Source organism: Ascaphus truei, chromosome 1 (genome assembly GCF_040206685.1).
Source record: "Ascaphus truei isolate aAscTru1 chromosome 1, aAscTru1.hap1, whole genome shotgun sequence".
Lineage (NCBI taxonomy): Eukaryota > Metazoa > Chordata > Amphibia > Anura > Ascaphidae > Ascaphus > Ascaphus truei.
The window spans coordinates 117135110-117149307 of record NC_134483.1 but is presented as its reverse complement, the minus strand read 5'-3'; the positions used below and the strand labels follow the sequence as shown (position 1 = coordinate 117149307).

The 14198-nt window shown below is 43.6% G+C and overlaps 1 protein-coding gene across 4 annotated transcripts in view; it reads right to left on the bottom strand.

The window, feature by feature from the left end:
* The window catches only part of PALM2AKAP2 (PALM2 and AKAP2 fusion), a 367169-nt gene that overhangs the window by 110857 nt on the left and 242114 nt on the right, over window positions 1-14198 (bottom strand). The window contains exon 1 of one of the 4 annotated variants that reach the window (XM_075593670.1): window positions 2256-2279. The exons of the other annotated variants lie outside the window; for them this stretch is intronic. Within the exon in view, the coding sequence (XP_075449785.1) occupies window positions 2256-2276 (21 nt within the window). The 5' untranslated portion in view covers window positions 2277-2279. Of the gene's footprint in view, window positions 1-2255; window positions 2280-14198 lie in introns of those variants that run through there. 4 annotated transcript variants of the gene reach the window in all.

Sequence of the window (14198 nt, the reverse complement as noted above, 5' to 3'; positions counted from 1 at the left end):
GCACTTATTGTATTATTATAATTCCCTATACTGTATTCTTTGTGAAGTGCTGAGTACACTTTTGGCACATAAATAAAGACATACAATACAATACAATACAGTTTAAGAAGGACAGTTCACACATCAAAACTTTGAGTAAATAGTCTATTTAAAGTATGAATTTATGTTGGTCAGCATCCCCTTGTCAGTTCATACATCTCACTTAATGATGTATGTCAGTGTTCAGAAACACATAGCATGACTTTTGGTCATGCAAGTCGTATTGCACATTAAAATATTTTCTATTGCTCATAGGATTGTATTCATGCGTCCATGTAACATCGCTTAGCTAATTAACATTGGTTTCAGTAGTTGGCCAGCTTTTTATGTTTGCTGTTGAAACACACTTTCTATGCTTCTTACAGCTGTTCTGTAAGATTGTGCAATAAGGGCTTCAAGCAGTAGCCTTGTGATTAAGGTGCATTGAAAGACCAACATTAAAAAAATAGTGCTGTACCAGCTATTTGGAACTTTGGACATGTCATTTTGTCTCCTTATCTTTGGTACATAACATGCGATTGTAAAATCCATGGAATTATTATATAAACATATCGCAGAGATTCACTCCAATATACTATAGATATCTCACGGCAATCCGGCTCTAACTGCCATTGACTTGAATGTAGTGCGATAACCCACAATGGAGCTCAGTGAATCTACCCCTATGGGCTTATCGTTGCTATTGTGTACATAAATTAGCAACCAAATGGATATCAACTTACATTTATTCTACTTCAGAATTTTTTGTAAATTCCTACACCTTTAGAAGGAGACATTGGCACTGGATAAAGGGTTAAAAATTAAGAATTACTATGTGGACCAGCAAAGTATTAATTTTGAAGCAGATGTTTATTGGCATAAAAGAGATGTCTTCATAATGCTGCAATGGAGAGCTTGTTCCATAACATCTTGAAATAAACTGAAGATGGCATTGTTATGGGGTCTATTCATTTCTGTGTCTAAGGCCAATTCTCAATTTTTTTCTGCATCAATACAAATGTGTAAAGTCTAAGGTGATGTAAACATACAGTAACACAACTTGGTAAAGCACTTTCATAAAGGTCCAACCCAATTCTAACACTACTTTTCAAACTTCAGAACTTGTAGTTTTGAATATTATTAATATTATTTTCCATGTAGTAAGCATAATACATATCATATTTGTCAACTTATGCAGGATTCTTTTAAATGGTACTGTTTTTTATTGGAGTAACAGACAGATTCCGGTATACATATATATGGGATTCATTCTCCTCATCAACATGCCAGTTCTGCAGATTTCATAATTAAAAAGGTTATGAAAATAACATCTTAAAAGTTGTGCAATAAGAATAGGTGTGAGTCACTTATTTGCAGTCCAGGTGAGTCTGCCAAGGATTTTTTGAGTGTGTCCTAATGACCATAGATGGGAGAAATGTTGCTTTCAAGTTGACATTTCTGTTATTTTATTATTAGTATTTACAAACGTCCTATCAGTCACTAGATTGTAGTCCAGTCCAAATGTCCCCTTTCCATAGAAATGCAGGACATCCAGCATGCACTGGAGTTGGGATTGGAAAACAAGGACTTGATTAAAATCTACTTAAGACATGGAGTTTGAATGGTACGTCTTCATTATCTCTGTAACTTAAAGGTGCAATTCCATGTAGCCAGCCAGAAAAAAAAACCTTTATTAATGAACTGAACAGTCTAATTGACTTCACTAATCTAACCATGTTAATAGCAAGCGTTTGGCTGCCTTCGTTATTTTGGGGGGGGGGGGGGAGGTGAATTAATTTACTAATTGATATTTTTTTAAGGGTCTTCTGAATTGGGGAGTTTGTTAGTGGAGTGTTTTCTTTACCCCTAGCTCACTCTGTCCTTCTTAGAGACAAAAAGAAAACGGGGAGTACAGAGGCGGTTCTGGATGTACAAACTCTTGTATAACAAATAGTGACACCAGACAAAAGGGAGCAGCAAGAGGAACTCAACCTGCTCCCAAGTCTCCGCTCACCATCTTTACAGACTAACGTGAAGAATATTTAAATATAGCTGTAGGTAAATATAGCTAAGTGTGATTTTTGGTAAAGGAAGGTATCAACAATCACCCACATGTAACCCCTTAAACATGTTACTGCCAGGAGTTCACTGTGGTTCTAGGAGGGTTTGCCCTTGGCTCCTTACCCTGCTAACACATATGCTGCCTGGAAAGGATAAACAAAAGACAACAGACCTACCGTAAACAGAGACAAAAACATCCAAGCAGCAATCATGTCTCCTTCGGTTTATTTCCCTCGTTATAAGGACATGCCGGTAGAACTGTTCTAAAACGTAATAAATGAGTGTTTTGCTTTTCCTCCTGAACAATGGTCGTGCAAACAATGTCAAGTGTGCAGCTGCTGCGTTCCAACCGTAAATCACACAAGAAGAGTTTGCCGAGATTACAAAGTGTAAAACACAATCAGTTTTCTAAGCTTACTGTGGTGTCTGAACGAAGGTTCAGGTATTTCTACACGGAAGCAGTTTGTACTTTGCTTTGGATGGTTTAAACTAGTTTTTGCCTGAAGGGCGAAAGCAAATGCCACCCTTTTACTGCCAAATATATATTTTCCTATGGTCAGAAAACTGTTTGCTCATTTGCAAAAAAGAAAGCATGCCGTGGGCATGCAACAATTCAGATTTGTGGTGAAGTTCCACTTTCGCGTAGACCGCCCAAAACACTTTGGAACAGATGTACTAAACAGTGCTAGGCCATAGGTTGCATAGGGTGCCTTATGGCTTACCACTGTTTAGTAACTGGCTCCTTTGTACTAATTGCCTATAGCGGTTACTTTGTCTTTGACATCCCAAGCTGTTTGTATTACTGGGAGAGTTGTAGTTCAAAAGACATTCACTGTTGAGGCAGCAGAGCAAAAAGTGAATACTTACAGTGGCATCTAATCAATGAAAGTGAGGCCTTAATACTGTCTCAATATCAGTTGTCCTGTCACTTTAATCTCGTATGCCCTGGTAATTCACCTGTATTTCTTAAATACCATGGGTAGGGAAGTGATAAAAAAAAAGCACTTTTGTTTCAGGTGACTAAATAAATAATTAACAGATGAAGGGATTTCTGTTTTTTAACGGGGCTGCGAGATGCAAATTTACAGAACACAAAGTGAAGTCTTAAAGGTGCAATGACACATAGTCGGGTAGTTATACATCTTAGGGGAAGTGTTTGCCAATTAAATGTTTCCTTTACTCTTATCCTGAAACTAGGGTCACGTATTGAGGTATGAATAGCTTCAGTTAGCTTTAACGCATGTCTTCCCTCTTCCAAAGCATGACAAGTCCTTAATGTCTTTCTTAACTTTATTGCAGAAGTAGAAAACAACAGGAACTTGTAGGTGTAGTGTAGGCAGAGAGTGCTTCTCTATGTGGGATGCTTCTATGGGGTTAGACTATGGTAAGAGAGAAAGGCCTTACCAGGGGTGGATGCAGACAGGTCTGTACTCACTGTGATCTTAGGTGGAAAAGGAAGTGAGGGGCAAGGGTCACACTAAAAGTGAAGTGAGACTGCACTAACTGTCAGCAAGGACAGGGGGGAATGGGAAATGGGAAAGCCCATTAACTGGCGGACTGGAGATGTTGCCAGAGCAACCAGGGGTGTGACAGACTGGAAGGAAAGGGCAACATAAAGTATCCATTCCATCTGCACTAGGAGTAAAACTGCAAGGAAAGTCACATCCAAGTACAGCAAGCAGGCAGAACTGCCAAGGGAAGGGGGGCTGAAAAAGAGAAGGCAGACATGGGTATTTCTGTTCCATGACAACTCTTAACCCACCCTGTCATTTCATAGAGCCAACAAAGAGGGGCAGAGGGGAGGGGGCTGTACAAGCATTTACTGAACACACAGTGACATCACACAAAGGGAGCAGCCCGAGGAAATCAAGCCTTAACGGAGTCTAACTTAAAGTTCCCAGATGTCACTGTCTGCAAATCAATGCCTCAAAATGTTGCTCTGTCTGCCTGATATATCCATGTTTGCAGACTTAGGCAGTAATCCTATGTATGAGGAAATGGGTGTTCTGGCTGTTTTTGGCCAAATTTGATTTTATATGGTTATTAGGCCACAAATAGCCCAATATGGCTTCTTTTGCATACCCTTTGTGAAATGCGTAGAGTTGCCGTACACCCCCAGCCCAGACGGACCCGGTCAGTGACGTCACATCCTGTGACGTCTCCCGAAGCACCGACACCACCAAAGAAGGACGCGTGAGCAGAGAGCTCCCACTGGCAGCTGCATGCGCACCAGCTGCTGAAGTGAGCTGCGTCCACTTGAGAAGCTTCAAACTACCGGTATCCACTCAAATGTGAGTGGCCATTTTTAAATGTACCCACTAAATTGTTTTACTCCCTACACTTAGTCTGCCTCTTCTTGTGTATACATTTGCATGTTACCTGGGAGCTGACATACGATTAGGACTGATGACATCATCGTCAAGTCTTCTACCAGCACTCAGAGATTACCCTGGAAGGGTACACCGCCTACGAACTATTGTCAAAGTGTGAGTGTGCACTCATTAGGTGTTTCATTCATTCCATCATTTTATTACACAGTATTGCACTATGTATTTGTGTTTCATTTTTTGCATATTCCATGGTCCCTGAGCTCCCTGCATTTTCTCAACAATTTAGTGAACGCTGATTGATTGCGGGAGAATGGATTGATCGTCAGCTGAGGTAATTCGTTTTCAATAAAGGTAATCAAAGGCTGCACGTATTAAAACAAAAAACATTTTTTAGCGCCACTTGAATTGTCTCTTTAAAGGAGCAGCCTTTTTTTGTTTGTTTACATAGGTTTGAAGCAGGGGGTCTCCGTTTTCTTGTCCTAATACCTAAAACTTTGTACTATAATTAGATTGTAAGCTCCTCGGAGCAGGGACTCCTCTTCCTAAATGTTATGTTTATGTCTGAAGCACTTATTCGCATGGCCTGTTATTTGTATTATATGCTATTTATATGATTGTCACACGAATTACTACTGTGAAGCGCTATGTACATTAATGGCGCTATATAAATAAAGACATACATGCACTACTATAAGTAAGTTAAGATAAGAGCTACAGGTGGTATCGCAATTCCTTCCTAATCGGTTGTAGTCATAGAAACAGTTCTCATAATTAAAATCCTTTACTGAGGAAGGATATAAAGTGCTCAGTGTTTAAAATGTGACAGCAAACTAAACAAAGGGGGAAATAATTTGCACACCCACATCCAGGTAGCACAACAAAGTAAAAGTTCAAGTGTTAAGAGTGGGCACTAATCGAATAACCATATTCTTGTATCTCTGATATGAAATACAGTGCAACATAGTTAATATGTGTTTGAATGGAATAAATGACCGTTGTACTACAAAAGTTCCTGGCGCCCATTATTCTACAACGTTGCTACCTCACCGCCCAGCCGCCTGAATCCAGCCCCTGATTCGAAATAACCCATGCGGAGTAGCCATACATAACACACCAATGCAATCTCCCTAGGGAGCCAGGCAGGGAGGGCTACGCTACTGAAAACTACATTTTCATTATATTTATATCTAAATGGCCAATGTGTCTGATGTTCTGCTCTTGCTAGTGGAGAGCAGGAGGTGCAAAGCATTGGTGTGTGAGGTCAACCGGCAGTATTTAGTTTATATGCAGATCTGAAGAGGGCTGAATAATGTTATTATTATTGCAGCAGGACATGCACCACGTGCCACTGTCAGAAGCCGCTATTGTTTTGAACCAGCCCCACGATACAAAGTGGTGAAGTTTACACCCTAACTTGGGAGCGCTCTAGCTGGTGCAACAACATTTGTACACATCTGTGTGTAAGGGGAACAGCTTGTTTTTGAAAAAGCAAGTAAAAATAGTAGTCTGGTTTTGGATAGTCTTGTTTATCATTGAATGACGTTTGAGTCTAAGTCCAGAGAGATAAGACAGGGAGCCAAAAGGAAAATGTTAGTAAAGCTTCAGATTTTGGTAGTCAAAACTAAATAAATCCATGAACCCCTTACATAAAATGAAAAATAAACAGTTCACATAGTACAGACCCGTGTTTAGATCCAAAAAGAACCTTCATCAGGATTATTTTTCATATTTAATTAACTTCATAGGGGTGAAATGTATCACCTGGAGTCTGAATCATAATGGGTTTGGAGAAAATTGAGTTTAGTTCATCTTCAACAAAGGCATAACTGCAGCAATCTTAAAAGACCCAGTAAGGCAATTAAGAGAAAGAACTGAAGAATCTCTGAAGAAATAGAGAACAGGATTTATTTATTGCTGTACAATAAAATATGGTCAAAGGGCTCATTTTTCTCTAATATATATTTTACTGGACCCTAAACCCACAAGAGTTCATTAATTACATTTGCTTTTGGCATTAATGCTAACAAATTATTCTTTGCTATTTCCTTAATTAAATGTTGGGTAAGCATAAATCCCTGAGGGCTTAATTTTAACAAGCGCTCTTTTACAAACTGTACAAAATGCTTTCAATTTTAGTACAGCATTAGATGTGCATCATTCATACTCAAGGTCAAAATCACTTTTCCTGTATAATCTTTAGTTACCTTCTGTGTTTTCATTTCATGGACAGATTTGCATGAAAACAGAGTACAGCTAACAAAAAATACCCCTTGTGTGGACATTCACATGTTTCATGGACAGTGCTTTTCCCCATTATCTTTTAGCATACAGTGCTTCTACCGCAACTAGGGATTCTGGGTAATGACATGCAAATGAGTTATGAAAATAGAAAAACTGAAAAACCCCATAAAGGCCTTGTTCAAATGTTACTTTGGATAACACGTACATTCCCAATTTCTAATTAAGACAACCCTCCTCTTCCATGTAATTATAGCGATTATTTATTGCGCTACTACTGGGGAAGAGAGAAGGATTTGGGATGGGATTTCTATAAAAAATTCAGAGTGTGAAATAGCTATACTAAAGCTACAACCTTACTTTTTATAACAGTGTTAATAGCAATAGAAAGGTTTAAATGTGTACTCCACTGTTACAAGTATGTTGTGGTTGAATAATACACTAATGTTTATGTATATTACTTTGTTTTTGGAAGAGGGAGAGTGGGATAAAGGTGTTATAGTAAAGAATGTCAAGAGAAGGTTACATCTTGAAAGAAAATACATAATGGCTGAAGCTGTATTTTATGTGTTGCTTTCTGCTTCAGTCCATGTAAGTAGTTAGTATATTTATTTCTAAATGTATTGGGAAAAAAAGTCATTTTTAAATAAAGTGATTACAATTAATCAGAGATGATGTTGCAGCTTTCGATTGGTGACTATATTTGTTACATTTTACCAGGCTCTGGTAAAAAAATAAAGCTAAAAAAAACTGGTAAGCAGAAGGGTTCCTTGATCTGTAAGCTCCTCGTGACTCCCCGGTTCTACCAAGTTTAAATAACAAAGGGTTTTGGGGTGTATTGCATGTTTAACAGGCTGAACACAGCATATTGAATAGGAGGAGACTGTGTTTTGGTGATGCTGGTTCAAACACCTATACAGCACTTTCACTTCCTTTCATTGCCAGGGGGAAACTGGGAAATATGTAAGGATGAGCAGGTATGTGGGTTTGATATCTGAACTTTGCCAGGGACCCCCGCTGTTAATCTAATGGGCCATTAATCAATGCAGCAATGCTGGGTCTAGTTTAAGGCAAGTTTAAGGCATGTATCCAGCATGTACCTGGGTCTTTTTGGCGATTGCCACTGGCTTGTGTTAGAATAGTCGCAGTCTCTGCTGTATACAGCACTTTCACTTCCTTTCATTGCCAGGGGGAAACTGGGAAATATGTAAGGATGAGCAGGTTTGTGGGTTTAATATCTGAACTTTGCGGACGTCAACATTTGTTTGGAAAACTGGAGTCGAACTTCAGAACAAACTTTCGAATCCAAACAAAACTCAAACCAAAACACTTTTTTTTTAATATTTTTATAAGAGCTAAGCAAACTTTCAGCTTCACACATAAATACATCTGCAAACATTTTTCTAAAGTTTGAGAAGCTAACAAACGTTCATGATTACCTTGAGTTTATTCACAAAATGTAAAAAAAAAAAAAAATCTCGGACCAACACAGTTGCAAAAGAACCAAAACACAACTTTTGTTTTACAACCAATACCAAAACAGCAGTAAAAGCGCCCTCCACCTGTAGGGATTTATCACCATTTTTGGACAATGGGAGATCTTTTTCAACTTTACATTTGAAATGATTCTGAGAGTATTGGGTCTCTAACTGCAAATCCATTGTGAAGTTTTTATTTGTTTATATTTGGGGGGGGTGGGGGGGAGGATAAAATGCCTTTATTATAATATATTCTTCTGCATATGTACTAATTTTGATGTGAGTTGTTATTTTTCCTAATTAAGGTATTACATTAGAATTTCAGAGAAAATATACTTTTTGACTTACTAAGTGGAACTGCAGCTTTAAAGATGAAATACCGAAATTGCCTTGTGAGATGAAAGGAACCATCCTACGAGCACTTTTCCCTGCTGTACACCAATTTGTCCTTTACATAACCTTGGAGATTGTAACTTCTAAAAAGGTCTGCATCTAAGCTCCTCATGCAGAAAACATTATTCTGGTTGTGAACTGAGTGCCTCGAGTTTTATCGTCTGATTGGTACAGTGGATTATTACAGGCAAAGAGCTACTTCATTTGTTTGCAATGGACTCTTATTTTGATCAGCCTGGGAACATGACATGTTATGGCTATCAGAATAAACCTTTAGATGGCCGGCTCTTTTAATTGACTTTACCTCCAAAACCAGAATAAAATAGCAACAAACTTCAAAAAGACAGCTGCAGTTTCCAAAAGACTTCTGATGACTATGTAGCCATGTGTAAGATTGGTGTACATATCTCTTTCTCATGCTGGCAGTAAACCTGGTAAGTATGCAGGAATGCCAGTAGTTATCATGGAGGTTTGCCCTCACACCCTGGTGAGGTGTCATATGTCCCCAAAGGAAGTGACAACATGCATTGTGCCCCCACTTAGTGGTACAGAGCAGGTTTGTTCTCTGGGGGGTGATATAAGACACAGCACTGCCTAAAGTTAGAAGTCAGTTCCTGTTGTTGTGCTGCCTGTTCACTGAGAGGCACGTGAAGGTTGCAACAGTGTTGCAGTGTCTCCTGCTAGCTGTGAGTCAGTGAGCAGACGGAGCAGTATTAGAGGAGTGAGCAGAGTGAGCAGAGTTACAGGAGCTGAGAGAGACAAAGCAGCTCAGGAGAGGAGCTGACAGCAGCCAGAGAAGCTGGGGAATCTCTCTCTGAGAGTAAAGGTGGAAAGCAGCTCTATTAGGGACAAGGGACCTTCCTAAGAGAGTGCTGCAAAGAGATGAGTGGCTGAGCTGTTGTCTGTGAGGGGCAGCTTGCCCATACCACCATGCAAATAAAGATGCCATTGTTAAAGATACCTCCACTGGGTGAGTGTGAAGTTACTCAGCAGTGGATGGCACCACCAAGAAGGAGTTCCTCACCAGGACCATCTCCCTGCGGAAGCACAGATCCTGATGAGGTGGAGGCGCTGCACATGAAGTAAGTTGGACTCGCACCCACTACCTCAGCTACCTGTCCTGATGACATCCCCTAATAACACCAAGCGGGAGACTCAAGAGTCCTGTTACTTGCAGGTGCACCACCACACACGCCTTGTAATGGGGGACTGGTTAGACTACACGGGCCAATATGAGATTGGGTGGGTCAGGCCAGAGGGAGCACCCGTTACAATTGGAGGCGCTGCTGAGATACCTGTCAACAGGACAGGCTTTTGCTAGGCACACAATAGGAAACAGGGAAAGTGTCTGCTGCCACTTTGTGCTGCGTGGGACGGGGCCAGGGGTAGTCAGGGAGATGCTGGAGATGCATGCCGCAAAGACGCCTTGGGATCCGTTAGGGGTTAGTGAGTCTGGAGCCGGGGGCTATTGCTGTTCTAGTCGCCTTGAGGTAGCGCTAGCGGGGGACGCCTGAAGGGGTAAACTGGTAACTGAGAGCAGGAATTCTGGAAGGGTCCGCACTAGGCTAGCCAAAAGTAGGTCGACGCCCAAAGTACTGCATGGAAGAGCCAGAGTACTCTAGTCTCCATTCCAGACCACTTACCAAGGAGCACAGACTGGAGGAAAGCGTTACAGTAGACACAGAAAGAGTGAGCCTAGCCTGAGGTAGTGCAAACACGAGTCAGATCTACATTAGGTACACAAGGTGGTGCACAAGGCATTTTATTGCATCGGTGTGGATGGAGGAGCTCCATGTGCGATAACAGAGAAAAGAATGGCGACCGCAAGATTGGAGGCTCTCTCAAGCAGTGAGTCACACCAAAGATGGCGGCTCCCGCCAAGTCTGGAGAGCACCAGGACTGTGCAAGAAATTGTTGCAGAGTATTGTCCGGGTTGGGTGTGGGTGCCAAAACCAGAGCCCCGCCCCTGCACTGTGAGTAGTTCAGCACAGAGTCAGAACCACTCCTTGGTAGAAAGAGAGAGAGCCCCGTCAGAATGGAGGATCTGCAGAGCGCAGAAGGTCCAGGATGGCAGGGGGCAGAGAGAACCGTCAGAATGGAGGATCTGCACAGAGTAGAAGGTCCAGGATGGCAGGGGGCAGAGAGAACCGTCAGAATGGAGGATCTGCAGAGCGCAGAAGGTCCAGGAAGGCGGGTAACCGAGGAACATGCATATGACCTGTGCGTGGAAGAAGAACAAGCTACAGAAGAGACTTCTGTGAGCCTGTTGGAGACTGGCGTGACAGCCGTGGCTGCGCCGGGGTTGTCCTGTCTATGCTCTCGGGAAAGTAACCTTGAGGCTAGGGAGGACGACAGTGTTGCTAGAGGGGAGGAACGAAATGGACTTTGTTATCATTCAATATACAAACAGCCAAACGCTACCTCAAATGTGATGAAGAAAGACAGTACTAACCAACATGGCGGTTCCCGCGTTCCCGGGATACCGCTTGGGCCAGCTGCAGAAAGTCTTGCAACTTTGCAGTTTGCTAATTGTTGGCCAGGATTGGCGCCAACGAGAAAACTCCACCCCGTTGGGGAGTTTGGCGCGAAAGCTGGAGCCGCGCCCTCATGGACTATGACTGACTCCGCCCCTGTGCTGGGTCAGCCTACAAGTCTACGAGACCCTCCTCTAGAGTCCACCAGGGGGAGTGAGCACATTGAACTGCCAGTAGCAACTTCTGTTCCCCCTAAGAACGAAACAGAATGCAGCAAAGCACAACCTCAGCTACAAGGGGCATGGCGGGCCAAAAGAGTGACTTACCCCTTTCTTTTGTGCCCGTGTATACATAAAAGGAGGAGGGGTGATAGGATCTTTGCCAGTTATTCATTGCCTAAAGGATTCCGGGAAGTATCCAATGACGGAATCACCAGCTTGAGGTGTGAGGACTCTGATTGTGTATCTCTGGGAAAAGAACTTGTTTGGGGAGCTACTTTCTTTGCAAAAGGAGCAATCCTGCTTGTGTCTAGCTGTTATCTGCCTAAGCGTGAGGAGTTCCAAGCTCCGATGACAGAGACGGCTCCAGATCCGGTTCCAAAACCGGAACCCCAGATGATGGAACCATTCCTGACGGAATCAACGAAGGGTAAGGTGACTGCCCAGGGAGAAGGGGGATCGCTACCACTGGTACCGCTGGAGCAGGACCGCTTCAGGCCGAGGGCCATCAGCGAATGCGAAGCGCCCCGACGCTGTTCCCCTGCGGAGATGTCCCTATCCCCATCCTGTACTACTGAAGACAGTAGTCAACCAGCGGTGGTGATGCGCCAGCCGGCGGACCACACAAGTGAAGCTGAAGATAAAGAGACATTTATCCCATCGGCTGCGGACCATGATGTAGGCCCGTGTGCTCTACAACAGCCAGTCCGGCCTACCACAGAGGAACACATCGCAAGCCAGCGGAGTGGTGAGGAACCTCCTAACCCCCCACAGGCGCCGGTGGTGGCAATGGCGGAGGTCGTTCTGGAGGAAGAGGTTCCGGTTGGGAACCCAACGCAAGATGGCGGCGAGTCCAGCGAGATGGCCGTGTCCTCTCGGCCAAGCAGCTGTACCCGGTTGCCTGGGTCCGAGAAGAGCCAGCAGGCCCTGCGGAAGCCTGGGAGTAAGGAGGCGAGTGAACCGGGGTGCCAGTCCGATGGTACTGGGCAAGGTAGCGAGAAGTTGCGGGTCGTAGTCCCGCGTATGCCGGCGGTGTTTCCCTATGCCCAACCCCAGGCCATAGTTAAAACCCCTGCACCTGTCACTTTTTCCTATGGGTCCCAGTCTAGCCAAGGGTTGTCTGGGGAGTCCCGAGCCACTTTTGAAGAATGGACTGGGGAAAATCTGGACTGGGGTGACTGTTTTGTCTCCGATGAGGGGTCGGGGAGGGAAATGTCTATGCAACGAATGTTATACTGCACTAATGATGACAATCGTACTGTTGGGGTGGGATGTGATCCTAAGAGCCTTGGGTCAAATTTTGGGTCTCCAGGAACATTGGGAGTTTCATCTGGGGATTTGGGTAATGTTGCTCATATGGTGCCTATTGCCCGGAGAGCCCCCTATGTGCCCTCACTGTCAGGACGAGTTATTAGGGATCGCCAAAAGTTGGTACGTAATTTTCATCGTCCCTGGGAGAACGAACTTATGTTTGAAATGGGTTCCCTTGATTCAGAAAATTGGGATCCTGGCGGGTTAGATGAGAAGTGGTGTAGTCAAGAGGGGATAGTCTACATCTTCAGGAGTTGCCTTGGGGAAATGTATGGGCATGATCCTCTCAGTCCACTAGCATCCAAGCCAGAGTTATGGGCTGATGGTGGGTGTACAGTATGTCCCCTAGAGTGTTACAGCATTGATGCTCTAAGCCCAGTGGACCATGCTGTGCGCAAGCCACCTTAAGAGGGTAGAGTAGTCCCAGTAATGGATACTCCAGCATGGGGTAATCCTAGTTGTTATACATCTAAAGTTAGGATGTATCTGTTATTGTATGATGAAAAGATATGTACTGTAATGTGTTGTTATGTTTTGCAGTGCTACCTGAAGGAAGGTTCCGCAAATTTAGATCCCAGCCGGGTGGTTGGGGTTGCACCAGGGGGAGAATGTAGCCATGTGTAAGATTGGTGTACATATCTCTTTCTCATGCTGGCAGTAAACCTGGTAAGTATGCAGGAATGCCAGTAGTTATCATGGAGGTTTGCCCTCACACCCTGGTGAGGTGTCATATGTCCCCAAAGGAAGTGACAACATGCATTGTGCCCCCACTTAGTGGTACAGAGCAGGTTTGTTCTCTGGGGGGTGATATAAGACACAGCACTGCCTAAAGTTAGAAGTCAGTTCCTGTTGTTGTGCTGCCTGTTCACTGAGAGGCACGTGAAGGTTGCAACAGTGTTGCAGTGTCTCCTGCTAGCTGTGAGTCAGTGAGCAGACGGAGCAGTATTAGAGGAGTGAGCAGAGTGAGCAGAGTTACAGGAGCTGAGAGAGACAAAGCAGCTCAGGAGAGGAGCTGACAGCAGCCAGAGAAGCTGGGGAATCTCTCTCTGAGAGTAAAGGTGGAAAGCAGCTCTATTAGGGACAAGGGACCTTCCTAAGAGAGTGCTGCAAAGAGATGAGTGGCTGAGCTGTTGTCTGTGAGGGGCAGCTTGCCCATACCACCATGCAAATAAAGATGCCATTGTTAAAGATACCTCCACTGGGTGAGTGTGAAGTTACTCAGCAGTGGATGGCACCACCAAGAAGGAGTTCCTCACCAGGACCATCTCCCTGCGGAAGCACAGATCCTGATGAGGTGGAGGCGCTGCACATGAAGTAAGTTGGACTCGCACCCACTACCTCAGCTACCTGTCCTGATGACATCCCCTAATAACACCAAGCGGGAGACTCAAGAGTCCTGTTACTTGCAGGTGCACCACCACACACGCCTTGTAATGGGGGACTGGTTAGACTACACGGGCCAATATGAGATTGGGTGGGTCAGGCCAGAGGGAGCACCCGTTACAACTATGTAACGAAAATATAAAGGGTTTAATTCTCTCTCTGCAGGAAAGACTAGCTGTGAACATAGCGGCAGCTAAGGCTGCCCTACATCAACGGGGAGGTTAATGAATATATGACATTTTCTAGTTTACATTATGCAGGTCAGCAGTTAAAACTTTTTTTATTATACCGCTC